Below are 24,487 nucleotides of genomic sequence, written 5' to 3'. Positions count from 1 at the left end.
TTAAGTCTAATAAACAAGCAAAACTGGTGTATTCTGTAATGCTGCGCTAAACCCACAGAGAACTACAGTATTACCTGACTCCCCTCAGCTCTGCAGAGCATTTTAGTTTCTTTCAGCTCATTGTTTCAGTTTAACTTTACCGTCTTGGTTCACTCTCACTGCTCTCATCAACTTTGTTTCCGGCAGGAGGCAGCTGTTTTAAAATACAATGCTCTAATAAACGGCAGACAGACAAAGTTAACGACTAGCTGGTGAATATTAGACTCGGGTGGCCAGAAGCACGACTCCAAATGAAGAAAAACAAACAAACCCCCAACTTTATAAGGTGATAATATGTCAACGTTGTGTTTACAGCTTGTTCCAGCTTGTTCCAAGCAGCCAAAAAAATCTACTTTAAGTTAAAAAAAAACATCTATTGGTAATATTTTTTGCAATATTGGGTAAAATTGCTTCCATGGATAGCTGGCAAAGCACAGGCAACGTCTCTAGATATTTCCAGCACAGCTGCATTTGATTTTTAGCAATCAATGTCAGGTTTTGGCGTTAGAATTAAACAACAGATTCTTTGTTGACTCACTATTTTACACATTCAACCGTCGTGCAGAGAGAAGTTTATTGAAGAAGATATAACAGTTTCTCCACCCACTGAAAGCAGCAAGACGTTGTGTTTTAAGTAAAGGTTGTGACTTTCACTGGAACTCTGCAACTTTGCTGCAAAACAATCGTACTCTCTTTCCCACAGCTGAAAACAAGAAACAAACAGACACACTCTGGGAAAACACTGTATGAAGGCAGTCACAAAATGAATAACACTTCATCACAAAATAGCTCAGAGACATTGAACATGACAGACTGATGACGTCTAAAATGTGTTACTCTTTTAATCAACTTGAATTACCTTTTGTCTGCCGTCTGGGAAACCACATAAAGCTCAGATTGAGATGAGTGGGGGCAGGTGGACGTGCAGTTGGTGGTCCGACAACAGTTGCAGGCGATACCATCTCCCAGGTGTGGAGCTGACTGTTGCTCAGCATGAACACTGGGCACCAGATGGCATTAGCCTGCCTGCCCACCGCCCAGGGCTCACTTATCTTCGACACTGTGTGCATTAGCGTGTGTGTGTGTGTGTGTGTGTGTGTGTGTACTCTCTTCTGCAATATTGCAATGACAAAAAAGATATGGCAGTAATCACAACAAGCTGAGCTACACTGATCCTAGCAATAAAGCTGCGTGTTTCTTTAACCTGAGAGTTGGTGTGTAGGCTGCATGAGCATGAATAGAAACAAACTGTGCAATCGCCCTGAGACAGAGAAGCATAAAAGTGACTCGACACTATCTTGATTTGCTTGGAAGACTTTTATATTAAATCAAAAGTTACAAGACCTTAAATATGAAACTGAAACTGAATATTATTCTCGAGCATGGTTCAGTCCCTCTGGCCTTTTGCATATAAAGCTCTTGAGTTTTGGCTAAGCCTCTGTAATTCAGTTTCTGACATAATCACCACCATCAGCATCTCCATAAATTTGCCCTCAGTAATGTGGGACCGTTTAGTTTGCAAGTTCCTTTGCTTGTGTAACTACTGCTGTCAAATCTACTGTGTCTCTGCGTGATAGGACAAACCAACCACAATACACTAACAGGAGATAATGACCACTGGTGAAGGAAGAATTCATATCCAGTACCACGATGCAAAAATACTCCATTACAAGTCAAGGTCCTGCATTCAAAATCTTACTTAAGTAAATAAGTATTGGTACGTTAGTATTATCAGCAAAGTACAAGCATCAAAAGTGGTCATTACACAGAGTGTCTGTATTATAGGATTTCTATTACTGACGAATTAATTGGTTAAGTAGCATTTTCATTTTGTAGCTGGACGAGGTGAAGCACATTTCAAGTACATTATAAACTGATGGATAGTTTCATCTAACCATCCATTATCTATCCTTTGCAGGGTGGATAGAGGCAGGAGCCTATCCCAGCTCACTTGGACAGGTACAGTCTTGACAGGTCGCCAGTCTTTCACAGGGCTGACACATATACACAAACAACCATTCAAACTTACAATCAAACCCTAAAGGCAATTTAGAGGCACCAGTTTACCTACTGTAACCAGCATGTCTTTGGGAGGCAGTGCTGGAAAGTAACTATGTAAGTTATAAAAAATGACCACTTACTGACAGCAGACTTCAGTAACTTCATGAGTCACAAACCATGGTAACAACAAGTCTTTCCCAGTTGTGTGCATCATTTTTTAGTGTCCCCTGGAAACAGTTTCTGTTGTCATCTGTGCTACTGTGCAATGTTTCTGTATTTTGTTGTGTTTCCTCTATTTGCAGCATTTGTTTCTAAATGCTGCGCACGTGTTGCCAAATTGGTGAAGATGTTTTAATGTTCTTGTGTTCATTGCCCATCTTCAGACAGCTGGGTGAATGCTTTTGTAATGGACATTTTGGAAATGTTTTGAATTCCACAACTTTCCCAGTCAAACCCAAACTGGTGTTAACAGACAAACTGATGGGCAGAGAGAGAAACAACAGCATCAAAGTACAGACTAGCTGCTGTACCACCCTCAAACTAAAAAGTACTTGAAAAGTAGTACCTGGGACCAAAAGTTCTGGGTACTTTGGGTTGAAACGCGGCTTTATTTTGAAAGTGGGCAGAAATGGCAGACTAAACGAAGATGAAGCAGAAGAGCTTCCTGTAATGACGGGCGCCACCACTCTCCTCTTATGTTCAATGAGAAACAAACGAGCTGACTTTGCAAAGCGGGCCACATGAAAAGGCCATGAAGTGAGAGTTTGCGTGTGATCCAGTGCCTTCACATGACAGAGAGCCTTCCAGCCTGGGCTTTTTCAGACAGACCGGCCTGATGAGAGAGATTCACTCCTGTTTGTCTGTGATTATTAAAAGCACTGAAATGTGCGGTTCATATGAGCACAAAGTATCAGTGAAACACATTCAAACAAGCAAATGTCTCTCATCATCATGGAAATTAATTGTAAGAGGTACAATTCACATTAACAATGTACCGACAACGTAGAGAGATGAGTACATCGCCGGTTGACCCTATCTGGTAGATGTTTCCATGGCAACCAAGGCTCTCTTTTAATGAAGCAATAATCCAGCAGGGGACTGAAACAGAGAGACAATATGGCCACTGGCATTTGAGAATTTTAGCACAGCATAATGTCTGTGTGTGTGTGTGTGTGTGTGTGTGTGTGTGTATGTGTGTTTGTGGGCAGTTAACAGCATGTAATCAATCAGGTTGCCAATCAGAACACGAGGCAGGACAGTCTTAACTTTTTGCTGCTAGGCTCTTATGTCTGAGTTATTTTAAAAGCTGTCTGGCATCCTGCCTCTACAAATCTGTCATGCAGCAATAGAAATAAATGGAACGAGACGGAAAATATACATCATGAGACTAACAAAAACCACAAGTGAAGAACCATGGGCTTCCTTAAGAGAAGGAACAGACTATTTCAAAGAAGTGCATCAGATTCTGCAAGGCAAGCTGTTATAATACCTTAAAACCTTAACAGTAATGCCCCGTTCTGGTCCAAGTAAAACACAGTTCTGTGTATAACATTTTCTTTGAGGTGCCCTACCATAAGATAGTAAAATGTGTTTCTTCTGACTTTAAAAGACACTGGCATGTTAAAACTGCAATCACAGTGACAGACACACGGGCGACCTTTATGCCAAAAGGAGGCGAGACTGACACAGTTTGAAACCACAAGTATTATTCAATTCCCCTTTTAAAATATTTCCTAAACTGACACACACACACACCGCAGTCCACAGTCCCCAGTAGTAGACTTGAAGTGAAAGTTACCACAGATCTATTTAGCAGATGCCTGATGTCCCACAGTTTGGAGCCAGAGGAATCACATTAGCTCAGTATGTACTCAGTATACTGGAGCTCTCTGCATTTTCTCCACTACACAGTTGAAACTGCCTCAATCTTGACAGGCAAAACATTACGATTATTTACTGTAAAGACACACAAGGAAACCAATATTGTCCAGAATTAAATATCTGAATTGCCATGTAATTTGCTGACACTGCTCTCTTAAGGATGAATTGTAATAACTTTGGTGGACTTTTCATCTAGTGTCATCTTCAAAAAAAGAATTGTCAAATACTTGTACGACCAAATACTTGCAAAACTAATGACATTTTCATCAGCCTCAACTTTATGTTTAGTGCTTAATAGCAAATGTTGCCATGCTAACACGCTAAACTAAGATGGTAAACACTATACATGTTAAACATCAGCATGTTTGTATTATTATTGTGAGCATGTTAGCATGCTGACATTAGCCTCACAGAGCTGCTAGCATGGATGTAAACTCTTAGTCTTGTTTGTTTAAGTACAACTGAGCTGATAGATAGATAGATAGATAGATAGATAGATAGATACTGATGGTGATTGAAAATGACAGTATCAGGCGCTTACGTGTGGAAGTGATAATTAAGGCATCTTTCCACCCTGAAGCTACAGTGTAGTAAGTGCTAACAAATGTGGCAGATGTTGGAAGTGGCACTTTAAGACTTGAACTGATACAGACAATACATGGTTTTTCTATTCTTTTAGAAGGATTTCTGGGTTTTGGAAAAACAAATAGTCAGAGGAGCAACATGCAGAGTATGAGAGGAACTTAGCAGCAACAGATTCATTTGATATTCAGCTTGATATTTCCCAGTATTCCTCTATTTGCATACATTTTTAATGACGTAATTCTCTATTAACTCTCAATAACAGAATGAAGCTTATTCTGAAATGAAGATTATTTTGAAAATGATTGTTTTCCTGGTAAACAAGACACATCTAACAAAGTGTAATCAGAGCTCCTGCTGTGTACATGAGATTCTTTCCATCCTGATGGAGGACAGGAATGAGACCGAGGTTAATGAGAAAGTGATTCATCTCATTCATCTCAGGACACCTGCAAGGAGCAGCCTGTGATACACACACACACACACACACACACACACACACACACAGATAAAAAAGATATCTCTATAAAAGAGAAAAACTTTCTGCAGAGGTTGTGAGATGGTCTTTGTTAGCCTACCAAGCACTTGTGTGTCTGTGTGTGTGTGTTTTCTTGACAGGTGGTTGTGTGTCAGTGACACTGAGATTGAGACTCTTATTTTAGATGATTTCACTCTCTTGCATCACTGATAGCCAGGTGAGGGTTGGCATCTCAGGAAAGCTGGAAACCTTATCTACATGTATATTTTCTCTTAGCTTCTTCCTCAGTACACCGTCTCTGTTTCTCTTATCTTTCAAACACACAATCAAACAAACACGTTTCCAAGCAGAGCTCCTGTGGTCTCTCAGTATAATCCTTTGAGGGCTCCTGGTGTTTAGGGAGTGGAAGCAATACAAATTGAAACATCTGTGTGTGAAATGTATTGCCACGTTTGCCCAGAGGCAGAGCAATTGAACATGATGAACAGATTGGTTGCTGTATTTGGCCGCGCTGATGATCACATTGTTGTGTTATATGTTGCAGTGCCCCCTCCTGACCAACATTTGCAAACACAAACAAAGACATTGCTCCTGCTCCTTTATCTGCAGCTTTTCTGCCGTTTATTCGTACAACATTTTAGAAATGCTCTTAAAATAAAATAAAATGGTGAGTTGAATTTAGCGGGGGGAGGGGGGAGGAGATTTTAAAACAGAAGAGAGGGCCAGTTTCTTACTTGGAAAATGCTCTAAATATTTTCTAGTCTAAATATGTGTGATTACATTCAGAAAGAAAATGAGAAAACACCCCAAAAAGACGACAACAACACAACATATTGGCATAATAATTTACATTTATTTCAATATTAGCATGTCTAAACTTACATTTCACATAATTCATAATAGCTCAAGTAGAAATACAATTCTAATACATACGAAAATATAAAAGCCAGCTTTGTACAGTCATAAGATAATATAAATGTAGTAATGGAGATCAGATAGTATATGTACAGTATATATTCTGTATACAAATGAAGAAAACAATGAAGGTCAGAGTCTCAGAGTGTTTGCCAGCTACCTCTCTGTCTGGGTAAGAATCTCATGCTGAGATGGTCGGCCTCCTGCTGATGCTCCACAGGCTGCTGGGAGAGGTTGTTGGTCTGTGGGAGGCAGTCCAGGGTCAAGCCCTGATGGGGGCACACAGAGTACTGGGAGAGCAACGTCACCAGGATGGATTTCATCATCACCATGGCGATGTGCTTACCAACGCAGGCGCGAGGGCCTGAACCGAACGGCTGGAAGTACCGACGAGGAGCCTGAGGGAGGACGGAGGACAGGTGAGAGAGGTTAAGTATTTTTTTTTAACAAAAATATTCATGACTTAAAGAAAAATTATTAACAGTTTGACACTCAGCTTCACTAGGTTTGATAAGATTTCAGTGGCAGTGTCAGTACAAACAAGCGACCCATCAACTGTCATTGGATTCAAATGTTGTTGAATCCTGATTGGTGCACAGAAGTAAATCATATCACCTTTTACAGCCAAGCCCCGCCCACCTCAAACTAGTGAGAAAAGCAAGGATGAAAAAAGAAATGCAGGAATTTCTCAGTAAGAAGCTGAATGAGGCTTTCAGGGTCTTTAAGAATTGATTTAGTCACTCCCAGAGTGGAAGATAGAATCTCAACTTGACAAATAATACACATCTACTTACATTTTTTTGAAAGTTTTCCAGACGGAATTCATTGGGTTTGAAGAAAAACTCTGTCCGGTGCATGTGGCCGGTGTTCAGGATGATATTTGTACCCTTTGGCACCCTGTAGCCATCTATGATGTCATCAGACAGGGCCCGACGCATAGTGAAGTCCACCACAGGGTGGAAGCGCAAGCATTCGTTGATGAAGCTCTCCAGCACCTGCAACTTCTGAAGGTCCCCATTCTGAAGCTGCCTCTCACCTATAATGAGACAATCGCAATAAGATATCATTAAGATATCATTACCATCATATATATATATATAATGGAAACTCCTGTCAGTGTAATGCAATACATTTCAACAGCACCACAAACTGCAGCCTCCAAAATGACCATACAGTTTAATCAACACCTGTATCTTTGATATGCAGCAGATCAGGTGATAACGGCATATGACTGCTTCTAACGTGTTTAAATTTAGCAATGGTAGACACTCCTTAATCTCCGCTATATTTTATCAATGTCAGTGTCTTTAAGTGTTGACTCCCCAGCTCCTTACCTACAGCAGTGTCTATCTCCTGGAGCAGCTGCAGCTCCACATCTGGATTCTGTTTCAGGAGCAGCAGCATGAAGAAGAGGCTGATGGACAGAGTGTCTGGTGCTGCGATCACCATCTCCAACACACACTGCCTCACATTCTCCGCAGACAGTTCGCCATGGTTCTGAAAACACACACACACACACACACACACACACACAAGAAAAATGAAATACTATTCTTTGAAATTGAAGAACTCTGAGCATTTGCAAAAAGAAATGACAGAGGTTCAAATGTCAGGCTAACCTGTGCAAATATGAGCTCTGTGGTGAAGTTGATGTTGTCCAGTTTATCTGCCTGCTCCACATCTCTCCTCTTCTGTTCTACAAGGCTCTCTATAGCATCTTGCAGCTCCTGGCTGTAAGATAACAGATATATAACACTTGATTATAAAATAGGAACACAGCCAAGAAAACCTAAAGGTGGGCTTATGAATGAAGAAGCATGAGGATAGAGATACAGTAGATAGATGACTCACGCTGCTGCCTTGTGCCTCTGGTGAATCCAATTAAACTTGAAGTAAATGTCTGGTTTGATCAGAACAGTCTGCCATGTGTCAAAATACTTCTGAATCTTCAGCAGCAGCTCTTTTTCTGTAGTATATCAGGAACACAACGGTAGTAAAATAAATTCACTGTATCTTAACTGAAACTCAGATTTATGCATGCCTACTCACCATTCACAGGTACACCCAGGAAGAGTCTGTTAGAGATGTCGACCACGGTGCAGCGCAGCAAACTGAGGACATCCACATGATCCAAACTATCCAGGTCGTCCAGGTGAGTCTGTGTGGAGGAGACGCCAACCTCCACTGTCTGCTGCAAGCCCGGACCTGTCAGGGCTGGCACAGAAAATCAAGGTTTTTGTGATGGAGGTTAGTCAAATATTTAATACCTCAAATCACTGAATAACTGGATCAATCAGTAAGTCTGGAAGGCTGATTAAAGGTTGAAATGTTACCTTTGGTGAAATAGGTGCGTATCTTTTTCCACAGAGTTACGTTGTTGTTAAATATGATGCCTCGCTCATTCATGCCGATGCAGCTGAGTCCCGGCTTGCTCCCGAAACGTGAAGTATAATGTCCATTCTTCAGTACGTGGTGCACCGCTGATGCCCTTATGGTGAGGAAAAAACACTTCAGATGATCACTTTACACTTGGATTGACTGTTTGGCAAAGTTATTCATCAGCATTAACAGAGATAACCAACCTGCTGAGTATGAGGGTCTCCTCTCCATTGATCCAGACTCTGACAATGTCTCCATACTTGTTGTTGTAGTAGTTGCTGGCTGTGCCTATACCAGTCCAAATGAATCTCACATATGACAGAAGCGGCCCCAAACCCAGACAGAAAGAAGGACCTGTTGTGGTAAATGCCAATAAATGTTAAAATAGTAACAGATCTGGCACCAGCGCAAAGAAAGAAACTGCAAAGTGTCAAATGTGTGACCATTGAACCTACCTGGTACAGTTTTCTTGTCGTTGTGGCTCCAGGCAACCAGCAGCAGACAGACAAGCAGATATAGGGTTCTGGTTGCCACGGAGATGCCCGGCGATCCTGCTGCAGTGGCATTCGGGGACACAGAGAACAGGTCTGCCACTATGGCGTCCAAACCTACGGGAGTCATCGCCCATTCACAAGCAGAGATCAGATCCATTAGAAGGCAGATATCAAACAAAACTGCGCACGACTGCACAAAACCCACCAAGTGATGAAAGCTGCCTCAACAACCGGGGCTCTCCCTTTATATGTGGTCTGAACTGGTTTCGAGCCAGGTCAGGGTAGTGCAAAAGCCACAACAGGGGAGGAAAATGGTAAACAATACACTTGAAACCTTGAGGGGTTGGATTTGTGCCTGTGGCCTTGAGCGTACAGGACTGAGTTCAGTGGGTACATGTGGTGCAATCCAAAGTTGGAGCGAGCTTCTATCATAGGTTGTATTTGACATTTTGGTGATGAGAAGCAAGTTTTGTCCCTCCTTTGAACATCAAAAGAATCTGATTGGAAATCCTACAAAAGAGCATCTGGCCTGTGAGAATAAGGGACAATCTGTGTTATTATTATTATTACAGCTTTATCTGTCTTGCAAAATTAAATTCTGTTTTTTTCAAGAAACACCCATACTTCAGTTTTCTGTCATTTTTTCTATAAAATGAAGAAAGACAATATTATATATACTGTAGCTCTCATTACTATGTCTTATTTGAAGGGATTGTTTAGAATTGACGTCCTCCATCAGACCACCAGTAGATGGAGAAGCGGAGCTGTGAGGCATCAAACTGGATCTTTAGATTTACTGCAACATGATGAAGTTATGAAAACAAAATCCTATGCACTGACTATATTATGAGATGACTATGATCACAACACAGGTTCTGTAGCAGCTCTTGTGTCTCACTCACTCTGAGCTGTTGCAACCGTTGCAGCCAGGAAGTTATGTCATCTGAACTTTTTGGGGGGAATTGGGAAACTTTATATATAATGGGGGTTTTAAAGGCAGATACCTTTTTTTTTTTTTTACTCAAGACCATTACATTTGACTATTTTCAGGCCAAAAAAATACATGAATTAATATATACTGTACACTAATGCAACAACTGTTCTCGAAAGCTGTTCTGTTCTTCGAAAGCAACTTTAGACCTTCATGTAGTAAAGCTTTTATATTAATGAAAAAAAAAAAAGAATAAAACAGTTGAATGAAATATCAAAATTAATAGGACATTTTACAGACATTGTTCAGGTCTCTGCTCAGACTTATGACTTCAGTATTTTTAATATCCAGTCTATGGCATTGACACCACAACATACTTATTATTGTTGTTTGGTTATTTTTGGTTTCATCAAACTTTAATATTTGTGTACGGACTCATCTGTGTAACTGTGACACATCTGTGTAATTTGTCATTTGTCAACACAACATGTACTAACTTGTAATATTTTATCCCAAAAAAAGACCTAAAAAAATATATATTTATTTTTTATATTTTATATATATTCACTGTTTGTTAAACTTTACTCGACTAAACTTTCTTCTTTGCATATTGCTGTCTATGAACTATGAACATGTGAAATGTGTCTCCTACCTCTACTTACTTACTGCTTACTTACAAGACCACTTGGATTTATGTTATCTTATTTTATTTTGCAATTTGTGACAATACCAATGCTGTTTGACTTTATCTCTGCCTTTGTCCCATTCTGCTTATGCTCATTCTGTATAAAGGACTCAGTGAATTCACTCACCGCCCACGTTCGAGTCCAAGAATGCGCACTGTTCAAATGGCCAACTGTGTGCTGAGGCCCGGCCCTGATAACGATGCCCTGCATGATGGCTTAGTCCTAGATTGTTCTGCATGATTAAGCAGCGACAACCCCCCCAGTTTCTCCCGAAAACAGAAGTTAATGTAACCTCGTCTCTGGGCTCTGTGTTGTGGTCAACCACATCTTTGTCTCCACCACATGTGTGGGGAACTTGTTCAGAAGTGAACAAACAAGATTAATAGAAAGCTGAGGAAAAGGAGTTAAATGTCAGAACATGTCTGGACAGAATTTATTAACTCCTCTTTTACCTTCGCTTTTACATTATTACCCTGCTTACAGAGAGGGGGAAGTCCCACATGTATTCTGACAACTGTGGACGATTATGTATGTGACAATAAAACTTTATTTGAATTAAACAGTGAACATATGACAGTGAGACAGAGGGGTATGACGTGCGGCAAAAGTAAATGGATATGATTTCGACCATAAACTTTATGCTATGTGACCTGCCTGAACAACCCTGAGAAAGTGATCTCACAATTCAGATGTAAAGGGGCACTGCAAAGTTGACAAAAAGATCTAATAAAGGCTAGTAGTTCAACTCACCCCCCAATCACCTCTTTCACAAAACAATGGGAGTCACATGATTATATATTTACATAATATATTGTACTTTTTTAACATACTTAACTTGAAAATCTGAGACTTTCTTCAACAATATATGTGTCATTGTATTCAATTCAAATTCAGACTGTTTTTAGACGTTCAAATAAATTTAATTTTCTCACTTTATTTGCTTTCTTTGATTTTCTTTTCTGTGCCATTTTTACTTACTTAATGTAATCTATTCTGTTCTTTTATTCTCGATGAATTGTGACTTTAAATAATAATACATCCTTTAAACTTGTGAAACAGTGTAGAGGGGAAAACAAAGACCCCAAGCCTCTTGTAAAAAGAGATTAGGTGGGTGAGGAGGATAAAGTTTGTAAGAAGACACATCAGGTCATTTGGCTGTCCTTGGCCTGGAGCAGCAAATATGGAAATGGAACTCTCAGCCCTGTGGCAAGAAGACAGATAAGGCCGCTTTCCTAGCAGCTGCACCTCAGGAAGAAGGAAACAGAACCAGAGAAGGTCAATCAGAGACCAGAGGTGGAGAAGATTTTGTGGGCATGTCGACATATTTACACCACATGGTTCATGTTAATGGATCCTCACTTTATCTGAGCAGCTTTGCAAACACTATAGTGTTCAAATATAAAATAATCTTCAGGATCCTTGTTAGAGTATTTTGAATCAGAGATCCATGATGTAAGGACTGGTTGCTTTTGACTGCCTTTTGTTCTTAGCTAATCTGGTTGAGCTCAGAGCACAGTGAAAGAGAGACCAAAGGATTGAACTTAGTGCTCCTACTGTAAGACTGTATGTACATACACATTTAAACATCTGCTGGAGCAATTCAAGCTGTCCAGCAACTGGCTGTCGGTGACCTACAGCCTCAGGCAGGAGCCTGGTCAACAGAGCTCAGGACCTGAATCTAACAGTAATGTTGCATGTCTACTTTCTCTCTCTCTCTCTCTCTCTCTCTCTCTCTCTCTCTCTACCTCTTCGTGTGTGTGTGTGTGTGTGTGTGTGTACGTGTGTTATATGGGGCATAACATGGCTGCAAGAGCATGTAGGCCAGCTACATGAATCCAGCACAGCTCCATGAAAGCAGAGAGGCCAATTAACTGACTTATTGAAACACGCTGTTTTGTTACTGAAGTAATTACAGAAAATGCTAAACCTACACTTAAGTCGAAAGAGGCAGCACCAACTCCCTGTCACAGTGAAGAATGCTTCAAATGCCTGGAGCTGATATGTTTTCTGCTGAACTGTCATTTTCCTGGTGAAATGTCACTTATCTGGCCCAAATCAAAGCAATGGAAATGGGTCATTGTTGGTGGATGTGGCTGTGAGGAAGTGAAAAGGAGCAGCGCAGAGGGGGAGGAATGAAGGGAGGATACAGGAGTTGGGGAATAGAGGGCTTGAACCAATGGAAACTATAATGATGTTAATGCACTTTGATGTTTTCTTTTAATTCAAGATTGGTTCTGCTGTAATAATAACAATAACAATGATAATATAATAATAATAATGATGTGTACGTAAACATCAATGACCAGTCAGTGTGCTTTCATTTGTTATGTGAGCGCTTTCATGCGTACATCATACATACGTCCATGTCCATGTCCGTGTGTGTGTGTGTGTGTGTGTGTGTGTGTGTGTGAGTGATGTCAGTCTGCCCACGGCGGTGCAGTAGAATGGGTTGTCCTGAATATAAATCAGGTGACTGAACAGGCGGGGGTTTCTTCCCAGACAAGCCCAGAAGATTGTGTAATGCCCACTCCTACATTACTGGTTTGCGTGTACACACACACACACACACACACACACACACACACACACACACACACACAAAACCCCTTCTCCACTTGGCGAACAACACAACAAGCAGTGTATTTACCAGTCTGCCTTCAGATAGACCACCCTGGTGCAGCACAGACACTGGAGCTGACTGGACTCTATCTGGAGTCTGGACAGGAGCTTGGATCTTCCTTCCCGTTGGATAAGTTTAGCTTTAGTTGGTTTGATTAGATTTTTGGTGGCAGCATCTTGGACTACGGGGTCATAAAACTTGGACTTGCTCTGTCCGTGTTTGACTTTTGTCCTTTTCTATTCACTGCTGTACTGGAATTGTATTCCCCTGTGAATGCTGAGGTTGGTGGGCGACCCTCAGAAAAGAGGAGGTGAAGTGGTAACCATGTGGATCCCGACCCCCAGCATGACTCTCCCTCAGCGGATGGTGCTGTACGGGACGTGTCTTGTGGCGTTGATGAACTCTGTGGGCCTTCTGGTGCTCTTGGTCCAGCAGAATCAGCAGCGTGCCTGGCTGGAGCAGACAGAGGCAAGGCTGACAGAGGTGGAGCAGAGCTCAGTGGTGGAGTTCCTCCAGGAGGTGCCAGCGGGGATACGGGCGAGCGCGGGGGAACATCCGCAACACCAGTACCAATACCAGTACTCCAGGAATAAGAGAAGTGAAGACCTGGAAAAGGAGCTGGAGAAGGAGCTTCACCAGGAGGAGGGACAGGAGGTCAGCCAGGAGGTGGGAGAGGAAACAGAGAAGAAGATGAAGCATGAGCTGAAGCACAAGCACCGACACAGCCAGAGTTACCACAAGGCACACGTGCAGGATGACATGATGATGATGATGACTTACTCCATGGTGCCGGTGAGATGAGATACCTGCAGGTGGATTGTATGAGAGAGAGAAAGAGTGAGGGAGGGCAGACAAATAGATTTAAAAATACTGTACACCGTCTATAGTAGCTTGTCATTGCTGGCTAATGCTGGATCAATGCTGGTTGAAATGGACGATGGTCCTGGGGCCTGTGACCATCAGGGGGTCCGAAGGTTTCAGGTCCAGTTTGTGGTATTTTAATTAATTGCAAATTTGTTTGGTAATGCTGTATGCTCCACTAGCTCAATACAAACTGAAATAATAGATGTTGTCAGGCAACACCTGCATTATTATGTAATTTCAAGTTTCAAGCACAGTTTTTAGATACTTATGCTGCACTTGAGTATTTTCATTTTGTGCTACTTTCCACTACAATTCAAAATATTGTACGTTTTACTTCATATTTATTTGACAGCTATTGTTACTTGTTACTTTGCAGATTGAGATTCAACATATAAAACAGGGTCAGTTTTAAGTTGAATTGCCTGACAGCATTTAAAAGTAGGTAAATTAGCTTAACAACAATAACATGTTTCTTACATGTTTAGCATCAGTAATAATAATCCTATAATATAATATATATTAAAACACTAATTCTGCTGCCTGAGTACTTTTACTTTTGATACTTTAAGTATATTTTGCTGATAAGTAACATCTTAGGTTTTACTTGTGATGGAGTATTTTTAGAGTAGTGTATTGCTCCTTTTAAGGATCTGAATGCTTCTTCCAGCACTGGTGAAATGGGGGTCAATAGGGCCCCTCAGCTCATTAAAATGAAATGCATCACAGTATTTTAATCATATTTTGATATTTTCTCTTCAGATCAAATTATTGATCGACATTTGCAACAGCACCAAGGGAGTCTGCATAGCCGGTATGTCTTTCTCATACACGTTAAACTACAGTCCAAAAATATCACTTTCTATTTGCTAATGTCCTTAAACCTTCTGTTGCAGGACCCCCGGGACCGCCTGGTAAGTGAACTCTTAATTCTGGATCCAAATTTAAAATCTGGCCGTACTGTATGTCTCCTTTGTGGTTTAGTGACCCATATCCTTGCTGAAATGTGTTTTCCATTCAGCTCATGGTGAAGATTTTTTGTGTTACTGCAGGTTTGCCGGGTGCAGACGGTATGCCCAGCCACAATGGGACTGATGGCATCCCAGGACTGAATGGACTGCCCGGGGCTGATGGGAAAAGAGGAAAAAGAGGTAAGGAAATAGTGAGGCTCTATTCTGTTTTTACTCACCATCCATTTTTATTAATGCCCCAGGCAATGCTGGCCATTTTAGTGAAGAACTACAATGTAACAGTCAAAGGGTTGAGTGTAACCTGCGGGTAAAAATACCAAAATACCAAGAAGCACGCAAAGACACAAAGCATATCAAAACATGCCAACACACTCCTGATCTATTCATGTATCATAATGACGTCAGGCTTCATTCAGTGGATTCCACTTGTAATTCATAAAGAGGTTGAAACAGCTGCCTTTCTCTCACATTCTCAGCTAATATTATTCATCTCTGCGGTTTTGGGCTTCGGCTAAATGAATCGGAAATATTCTCCCACTTCACTCTGTTCTCCTCTGTGGATAGCATGATTCACCCGGACAAGTCAATAGAATAATTCATGGTTTTAACAATAGGGCAGAGTGTATTGAGTCTATGAATGCGGTCTTGGAGCTGTTTTGCATAATGTCCTCCACAGGGCCACCAGGTGAGAAAGGAGAGCCGGGTGAAAAAGGGGAGCGAGGAGAGCCTGGTCCGCCTGGAGACAAGGGACAACCATCCAATGATGTCATTATTGAGGGCAAGTAGAGCCTTACACTCATGACTTAATGCCACCTGAACCATTTTGCATCCCTAACTTTAAATTAAAGTGATATTGTATGTAAAGAATTGCAAACATTTCTTTCAAAATACACAGATCTGGATTCTTTTTACACCCACGAGGGTTTAGATGTTGTCCTCTCTTTTTTGTGCAGGTCCTCCTGGTCCTCCAGGACCTCCTGGACTCATGGGCCCTCCTGGACCTCCTGGCCCTCAGGGGCCTCCTAGAACAAGGCACCACAGAGCCAACCTTCAGGCTGCTCAGACCCTGGGTAAGAGGCCTCTGCTGACCTTTATCAAACATTCATTTTATCAAAAGTTCATTCTTGACCCTGGAAATAGTAGCTGGGAAAATGATCTCACCATAAGGTCCATGTAGTCGCTGTTCTGGAGCTTTCGATCGTGACACATGATCTTCTGTGGCAGACGGATTTTGGCCTTTGTCATGGAATTGTAGATGTTCAAATTTCCATTTTTCTGAGCACCTTAAGGACTTAGACGTGTTCAGAGAGCTAGATCTTTTCAATCAACAATCCCATAAAAACTGGGCAACACCTGCTGAGGAAGATCGTGTGATATGATCGAAAGCTCCAGAACAGCTATTACATGGACCTTGTGGTGAGATTGTTTGGTCAAGCACATACTGGGTGAACACTGTGAATAACGTAAGATGAAATTGTTTCTAACAGGGCTGTTATACGCAATTCCAAATGATGAAACCTCATCTGTAAAGGAAGCTATGAAACTACATGACAAGCCCGCTAAGAAGAACGGTACGTTTTTAGAGAAGCGTGTCTACATGTACAATATGTGCTGTGTGTTAGAGACGTAAACATCTGAGCTTGTTGTTACTGTGTTTCCCCTCAGAGTGCCTCATTAAGTCTCTGATCAACCCCAGGAATGTGACAAAGATGGAGAGCACATTTGGAACATGGATGAAAGACACCGCTCGGCTGAACGATGAGCGGATATGGGTGGCAGAACACTTTTCTGGTAGGGAGAGGACCGTCTGCATGGACACTGAGGGAAAAGATGTCAATCTTTGTATTTCAAACTTAGATCAAGGCTTTGTGTGTAATAAAGCAACAGGCATGTTAGACTAAAGGGTCTCTAATAAGCTCTACATTCATTTTTTAGCAGTTAGCGGTGAACATTTTGCTCATTCTCCTGCAGGTCGCGTGGTGAAGGAATATAAAAGCATTGCCTCCTTCCAGAACAGCAGCAGTGACATTGTGGATGTTAGAAAGTTTTACCAAGGCTGCGGCCACACGGTTCACAATGGTTCCTTCTATTATCACATCGCTGGTACTTCCAGCATTGCCAGGTAAGCCGATAGACAGTGTGATGCAGAGTTAGATGCTTTGCTGTTGTTTCCATTTGTTCCATTCTCTCCAGTTAACAACTTGCTGCTTGTTTGTTGACAGATTTGACTTCCACACCAAGAGGCTTCACACTCTCACTATAGACAACGCTTTGTACCACAACCTCGCCTACCTGCTCCACAACTCCAAGACCTACTTCAAACTGGCAGCAGATGAGAACGGCTTATGGCTGATCTTTGCCTCAAGTGTAGATGAGAGCATCACGGTGGCCCAGCTGGACCAGAAGACCTTCTCCGTAACATCCTACATCAACACCACCTACCCCCGCACCAAGGCCGGCAATGCCTTCATCGCCTGTGGCGTCCTATATGTCACCGATACCAAGGACACCAGAGTCACCTTTGCTTTTGACCTTCTGAAGGGAAAGCCGGTCAATGTGACCTTTGACCTGAGGTCTCCAGGTGGAGTGCTGGCGATGCTCTCCTACAGCCCGAAGGACAGACACCTGTATGTGTGGGACCACAGCTACGTCAGGCTCTATGTGGTCCACTTCATCTCTGACGAGTGAGAAGCACACCATCTAAACATGAACAACAACATGCAGACATGACTGTTACAAAGTGAGAGCAAAATGCCTGCTGACTACCAACTATTCACTCCATCTTTGGAAATGATAGTAATATTTAAGTTTAAAAGAGAGATGTTCAACTTTATCCTCCTGTAGAGCGTTCCTGACAGATGAAGTTAAATGTTAAAAATCAGTTTCACTGAAGGAAACAAATTATTGTGATATTGTCAAAAAATAAATACTGCTGTATTTATGTCCTATTTGCAATGTACATGTGAGATTTTGTAGTTACTAACGGTGTGAAAACGTTTTATCATTTTGTATCAGACACTTCGCCATTTAAACCATTTGAATTTATAACTCAACTTTTGTCTGTATTGTAAGTTGTTACATTATTTAGTGTATTTGCATGAAGTACAATTATCTTTTATGTATTTTTTATAAAGATGTCAATGTTATCCCCCCTGACATTCTGTACATATAGACAGTGAAGCAGCATGGTCCGAGGTCGCTTATTCCTCTCGACAGAAAAGGAAAAAAACAGCGCCAAATCACCCTGATGAAATAAAAAGAATTTATTCACTTTACAAAGGTAAAACTCTGACCATGACCTGTTCTCTCACACACCTCCAGGCTCAAGTGCCCTAGTAAGCATCTACCAATGATATTGGCTTCTTTTGCATTATTACATGCACACACACATACACACCAGACACCAGTAGGACCATCGGTAAAACACTTAAGATACATACAGTACACATAGTGGGCAGAAAGAGGGAGAGAAACACAAATCTCTTTAATAAATACCATACATACACTTAACAAAAGTTACAACTAATCCAGCTGGTATGATACAAACCAAAAATAAAGAAATGCTTTCATGTTTGTACAAGCTGTTGTGGTATTTCATATATATATATATATATTTATATAATTTATATATTAAAACTATTTCAAACGTTTTACTACTTGGCCAAATAAAGCCAGACATTCATTTGTATATAACAGTTTCTTCTTCAATAACCTATTTATTTGAAATAAACTTTTAGTGTCTCCAGAATTTGAGTGCAAATATCTATTCCTTGTGGATGAAACAGTAAAAACAACTAGCGAGTTAACACGCACTTACATACAGTAGACTGTGTTGCACATCTCCCTGTCAGATACAGTAAAACCCCTTACATTCCTAAAATAAAAAGGCAATAAGTTAAATAGATTTACAAAGGAATGGTCGACCAAACAAACATATAAATAATTTAAATAATAAAATAAAATGAATTAAAAAAAAAACTAATTCAAGAATACCTTGTGCAAAACCAGAAGTGAACCTTTGTGTTTCTGCTCTGGGTGGGTGGGCGTTCAGGTTTGGACCAGACAGATGGAAACACTGATATCACAGTCACAGGAGTAAAACACATCATCTTCCAAACAGGAATGTTCTAGCAGTGAGTCTGCCACACAAACAGGCATTTGAGGGCAGGTGGGCGGGCGGGTGTACAGATGGCAGACACAGCAGAGTGATCACACTCGAGGACCAAACCGGGGCCGGGTCGAGCCCAAACCAGGAGAGGCCAGAGTGAGTTGACGGGCAACCAGTGAAGTAGGAAGTGGGGGGGGGTGTCACAATAGGAGCAATGCACCATCAACTCTTCCATAACGGCTGAGAAAAGCAGAGCAAAAAGGCGGGGGGGAGAGGGGGGGTGGGCGAAAACCATTGATACAAAATGCAGATTCCAACAACTCGATTCACACTGGAAACCACTGACTTAATAACAAACCACAGTGCTGGTTACAGTAGATGCTAAGAGATTTCAGCTGTGGGCACAAAATGACAACAGTTACACACTTTTAAAATTTTTGCTTGAGCACTTTTACAGAGCACTATCAATAGACCTGTGATTGCACCGCGTAACGAGAACAGGACATGCATAGCTTCCCTATGGACACACTCTAAGAGTAGAGATTCTTCAATAAAATGACAATAAATCTAGCCTTAAAATCAAGTATGATACCTTTTGCTTGTAACTTCGCTTTCAGCCTTTGGGAAAAAAAAATATTTGCAGCTCCGTTTTTCATTCTGGATATGATTTACATTAACAGTAAACCCATGAACACTGCACACTCTGAAAGACGCCAAAAGCGTGGTGATCTTTTGACCAACTCTTCCCCATCAATTATACTATCAATGCCTAGCGAGTGTTACGTAAGCTTTTTGTGTTTTTTCTTTCTGTCTCTTTCCTCTTTGGACCCTCAGAAGTGGAAGTAGGTGTTACAGGACGTCGACCAAGCTGCTGGGGATATTGTAGCGGTCAGGGAGGACCCTCATCTTCAGGGTGCCGTCTGCACCACAAGTGAAGATGCGGTTACCGGGCCGTGTTTCCACCTGCATGACACCGGCACCGATGTTGCGGAAGATGGACTGCTTGGCATGCTCGGTGCTAAAAGAGTGCATGAGCCCGTGGCCGGCTAACTTCCACACCTGGAGATAGAGAAAGCAGAGGGAGAGAGGACGGAACAGGTGTTAAGTTTATTTTCTTCCTTTTTCACACCAGCCTATTGTTCTTTATTATTTTATTATGCGGAGCCTGCCGCTGTGATTGTCCAGTGCCGAATTCAATTTGAGTGCTCTGAAGCTTTCTCTGAAGTGGTGTAAAAATAATTTTGTACAAAACAAGTCTGTTTCTGTTCTTTACTAAACAGCATCCACTTAATAACAACTGATAATCAAGCTGACAAATGTCTCGCCATAACCAGCATGAGAAGAACTCATAGGCGGTGCCATTAAGAGGCAAGAGAAGGCTAAGCCTCCCCAAAATGGTCATGGTATTTTGGTGGAAAATGTGTGTAAATAGAAACATCGTACTATGATGGTCCTGCATCAGGACTACATGGTTATTGACACTGACGTTGAAGTGCAGAGGAATTGGGGATTTTTATCGAGTAGGTCTGTACTTAGAATCAGACATCAATCCTCAGTACACAGTCAAAGTATGACTGTAAAAATGAACATGTTTTGGCAGGTCAGTGAAAGATTGATGGAGCATGCGTCACCTTCATGTTGCCCTCTGCAGAGCCAGTGACAAAGAAGTCCTCAAAGGCATCCAGAGCAAGGGCCTTGATGGCTGAGTCATGGGCCTGGAAAGTGTGGAGCAGCTGCCGCTGGCGGATGTCAAACACGCACACGAAGCCCTTTCTGCCTCCAGTGATCAGCAGCTGCTGTTTAGCAGCATACTGCAGCACAGTGGCCCCGTTCTCATGGCAGGGGAACGCTGAAGGGGTGGGTGGGAAGAAATGTGAAATTGGATCACAAAACAACTTTATATACAGGGAGAAATCATTTAAATAGGCTTGTTTGCATTTGGGATTTCTTACCGTGGACCATGGTATTGCTAGGTGAAATCAAAGTATCCCACAGGCAAACATTTCTGTGGACAAAGTAAACCAAGGATAATATTAGTCCGTCAATACCAATAGAGAAAGATTAGTGTTGGTTTAATAGTGGTGTTGCTCAGTACAGACGCTGACCTGTTATCATTGGACTGTCCGGCTGTGGCGATGAGGCTGGAGGACGTGATGAAGGCAAAATCGCCGCAGGTCTTAGTGTGGCACTGCCAACTCTGTCGGCATGAACAGGACAAGAAAAACAAACAGTACATATTAATTTTAATGATTCATATTTTGTTTTTTGTCTAAAGATGTGTATGTGTGTGCTGGGGAGGTGATTAAGGAGGTGGGAGGTGACCTCACCAGGTAGGGTTTGGGGTTGGAGGATGTCTGGTTGACCTGCCAGAGACTGATGAAGCCCTCTCCGTCAGCAACTCCACACTACAAGAAGAGTACAGAGCAATCAGAACAATCACACCAAATAGTCAAAACACAGGCGTTGCAGAATGTGTGTGTGTGTACCTTATTGCCCTGGGAGTTGAAATAGAGCCGGGTGACTCTAGCATTTCCTGCTTGTCTGAAGCAAATGAGCTGCTGAGGTCTGTTCCATTCAAACATTCTCACACTACCATCCTGAGCCCCTGTCATGTCTGACGCACACACACACACACAGAAACAGAGACAAAGACAAAGACAAAGACAAAGACAGGGAGAAATTAACCGAAACATGATCAAAATGAAACTGTATACTGGTGATGACCTCCTATGCACAGGCTTCAGTGTAGGCACTTACAATACTGATATATGGGATGGGATGTCATTCTCTTCACATTATTTAGATTCCTCTTCATAATCTGAAAAACATCAATAAGAACATCAGTTTATCTCATAACACATGACATCCAGAAGATGAATTATAGTTTTTAGGTAAAAAAACAAACAAAACTTTAATGATGCCGTTGCTCATTTCTGAGCTTTCACAAGTTGCTTCACTGTCACTATCTCCAATACATTTCACGTGCAAAGATAACTGTTTAACAGTGTTTATGCCTGCATATTTCAGCATGACATACATTTTCTTTTTTTGAAGCTTTGTTTCTATTTTAGCGATATATCTGTGTTGGACAATGTCTTAGTGTGAAAGTTCTTTAGTGCTGAATAATACAATGCTATAGACTCAAAGACCAGTCATAAATATAAGATAGACATGGTAGATAAAAGCCTTACACAGTTTTATATCTATTGTTCTCAAAACCTGGGGGCAATGTTAAGGTTAAACTGCACAGCGACAGTTTGACAAAGCTCCCCGCTTCAACTTTTTGACACAAGGGAAAAAACATAAAACTAAAATTGTCTTTGAAAAAAAGGATCTAGAAAGTGAATTTCACCCTTCCTCTTGTGTGTTTGAAGATGTGAATCCACTATCAATCCAGGCATTAAGTGGCTGAGATCTTCACTACCCAGACCACACTGCACACTAAAGAAAGCCCCTTCTGTAATCCACTGAACAGTAAGACACCCTCTGTCCTGTCTTGCTTAGTGTATCACACTCAACATTTATCAAAATGGCTGGGACATGGAGAACCCTGACTGCGTGTAAGTGTGACGCAAAAGTGTACCTTGGGTAGCCGGCTGTGAGAGCTGCTGCTATCTGTGTTTACATGCGTCCATCTCTGCCATGCAAACACACACCCTCTCTGTATCAGCCTCCAGACTCAGCAGGCCAGCTGTTTAGTCGGCATGGCTCAGTTTGGACCGACATTGATAAGAATTAAAAATATAAACTTCTCCTGAACATGTGCAGGGGCCACAGACTGCAGAGTTAAATCCAAGTAGTAAATGGCCTTTTTAATTCTGAATCAGAAGTTTATCTCATGTTTTCATTTGGTGTTAATAAATCTAAAACTTTACTAATGCATCTATTACTAACTAACTAACTTACTAACTTACAAACCATGCTCCACAATAGATGCATTAGTGCAGACTGCAGAGCGATAGCACAGATTCTACATTGTCTATCTCCAAAAGCAGAACTTAGTTTCCCCCTACTGGCTATCACTGAGAACTGCATACCCATTACTGCCTGGTTTGGCTGCGTTTGTGTATATCTGTGTTTACAGTGCATAGACTCGTACCACACTGGCTCCCATGCTGGTCTGTCCACTGCCGAGCCATGGCATGGATGCAGAGACCGGCATCTGTGGTGGTGCAAAGGGGACAGAGCTGGCCTGGGCAATGTTGGTATGAGAAGAACGATGGTCCATGTCGTCAGAGCTGTAAAACAAACATAACCTGTTACTCTGAGAATATTTTGTAGAGATGTTTAAAACATAGATGATGCACAAAGACTCAGCTATTCACATACAAAACATTGAATTCTACTTACCTGTTTCTGCAGGGTTCAATTACAGATTAAAGCAGTTTATTCATACCATATACAATACAATTTAATATCTGTTTTAGGATCATATCCGCCAAATTATGAAAGTATGATGGAAAATCAGTAGGGACGATATGGCCTAGAATTATTTATTAATATATCACAATTGTTCATTACTTTCCAGCAGTATATAACAATTCGTTACGATATAATTAGCTAAATGGATGTGACCTGAACTGGAAAGCAGCAGAAAATGCATAGATGGATTAACCAATAAATAATGATTAATTCATTTAAGTTCATTTAAGTTTTTTCTAAAATTGACACTTGCCGATAGTGAGATGATGAGCTTCCTAACTACAGCAGCTAGTAATAGTGACAGTGTTTGGTAAAGTTCTGATGGTGCTGACTGAAACTCCACAAACATGAACAGCCTCCTGCGCAAACACACTTTTAGTTTATAGGTGTGTAACTTCTCTCAACAGCCTGCAACTGGAAACAAAAACATTTTATAACTAACATAACAGCCTACGGCAGGCAATACGGGAGGCCTACGGCATACCCTGTACTGCCGACAGCGTACGCTGTACTTAAAGAAAGCCTGGGAGATGAGGAAAACAAGCCTCAGGATAAACTTCGGGCAGCGTTTCTTCTGCTATTCAGCGTGCATTATTAATTTGAATTTGTTTGCATCAACACATTACTTGAAGTCATGTAGATGTATATATGTTATTGACTAGTGAGGTCCCAATCAAGTTTTTTTGGCCCCGATCCCATTCAGAGTCCTTTAATATTGGGTATCTGCTGATATCATGTATGATCCGTTACTAAAATTCACATACATGTTGATTAAATATGTATCTGACTCATTGAAATAACATGTGTAGCCTTCTAAATTTGGTTCACCTTATTTTTCACAAGCCACTTGATCCAAATACTGAAGATTCTCGCTTAAAACCTCAAAATTTATGAGCTTAAATTAATGATATGATATGAAAGTTTAACTGGGAGAATGCGACTCCTGAATTTAAGGTGACGTGATCAGCTGGAGAGAAGACCTGGTGTCAGAACAGAGTAAATCATTTGATTCGGTGGAACCAAATTATTTTACTACTATTTCACAATTCACACAGCTTAATTAAAGTAAAGTAAAGAAGAGATCAGATTTTGATTGGCTTTATTTTCACCAATATCAAT

General features: G+C 41.3%; 3 protein-coding genes across 3 annotated transcripts in view; 1 reads left to right on the top strand and 2 right to left on the bottom strand.

The window, feature by feature from the left end:
* Positions 1 to 6,036: 6,036 nt before the first annotated feature.
* On the bottom strand, positions 6,037 to 8,926 carry cyp19a1a (cytochrome P450, family 19, subfamily A, polypeptide 1a). Its single transcript, XM_070924983.1, has 9 exons — positions 8,731 to 8,926; positions 8,479 to 8,629; positions 8,230 to 8,384; positions 7,946 to 8,110; positions 7,748 to 7,862; positions 7,516 to 7,627; positions 7,231 to 7,393; positions 6,691 to 6,932; positions 6,037 to 6,294 (listed from the first exon to the last, which is right to left on the bottom strand). Exons 1-9 carry the CDS (start codon positions 8,924 to 8,926, stop codon positions 6,037 to 6,039), a joined length of 1,557 nt encoding a protein of 518 aa, XP_070781084.1.
* A 4,347-nt stretch (positions 8,927 to 13,273) lies between these two features.
* On the top strand, positions 13,274 to 17,526 carry gldn (gliomedin). Its single transcript, XM_070925095.1, has 10 exons — positions 13,274 to 13,798; positions 14,630 to 14,681; positions 14,764 to 14,781; positions 14,920 to 15,018; positions 15,515 to 15,616; positions 15,792 to 15,908; positions 16,326 to 16,409; positions 16,504 to 16,629; positions 16,810 to 16,960; positions 17,061 to 17,526. Exons 1-10 carry the CDS (start codon positions 13,280 to 13,282, stop codon positions 17,524 to 17,526), a joined length of 1,734 nt encoding a protein of 577 aa, XP_070781196.1. The 5' UTR covers positions 13,274 to 13,279.
* Positions 17,527 to 19,795: 2,269 nt separating this feature from the next.
* Positions 19,796 to 24,487, bottom strand: part of dmxl2 (Dmx-like 2) — a 36,741-nt gene continuing 32,049 nt past the window's right edge. Inside the window, 8 exon segments of the mRNA XM_070910975.1 lie at positions 19,796 to 20,005; positions 20,578 to 20,795; positions 20,899 to 20,951; positions 21,052 to 21,143; positions 21,274 to 21,351; positions 21,433 to 21,560; positions 21,704 to 21,764; positions 23,046 to 23,184. Coding sequence (XP_070767076.1) covers positions 19,796 to 20,005; positions 20,578 to 20,795; positions 20,899 to 20,951; positions 21,052 to 21,143; positions 21,274 to 21,351; positions 21,433 to 21,560; positions 21,704 to 21,764; positions 23,046 to 23,184 — 979 coding nt within the window.

Source organism: Enoplosus armatus, chromosome 1 (assembly GCF_043641665.1).
Source record: "Enoplosus armatus isolate fEnoArm2 chromosome 1, fEnoArm2.hap1, whole genome shotgun sequence".
Lineage (NCBI taxonomy): Eukaryota > Metazoa > Chordata > Actinopteri > Centrarchiformes > Enoplosidae > Enoplosus > Enoplosus armatus.
The sequence above is the reverse complement of the archived record's forward strand: the minus strand, read 5'-3'. Positions and strand labels throughout refer to the sequence as shown.

Coding starts and splice junctions, on each gene's coding strand:
- cyp19a1a (XM_070924983.1), bottom strand. CDS start 8,926: ATGGATCTGATCTCTGCTTGTGAATGGGCGATGACTCCCGTAGGTTTG. Junction 8,630..8,730: donor CGACAAGAAAACTGTACCAG/GTAGGTTCAATG, acceptor TTACCACAACAG/GTCCTTCTTTCTGTCTGGGT. Junction 7,394..7,515: donor CAGAGCTCATATTTGCACAG/GTTAGCCTGACA, acceptor GTGTGTTTTCAG/AACCATGGCGAACTGTCTGC.
- gldn (XM_070925095.1), top strand. CDS start 13,280: ATGCTGAGGTTGGTGGGCGACCCTCAGAAAAGAGGAGGTGAAGTGGTA. Junction 15,019..15,514: donor TGGGAAAAGAGGAAAAAGAG/GTAAGGAAATAG, acceptor TGTCCTCCACAG/GGCCACCAGGTGAGAAAGGA. Junction 16,630..16,809: donor GGTGGCAGAACACTTTTCTG/GTAGGGAGAGGA, acceptor ATTCTCCTGCAG/GTCGCGTGGTGAAGGAATAT.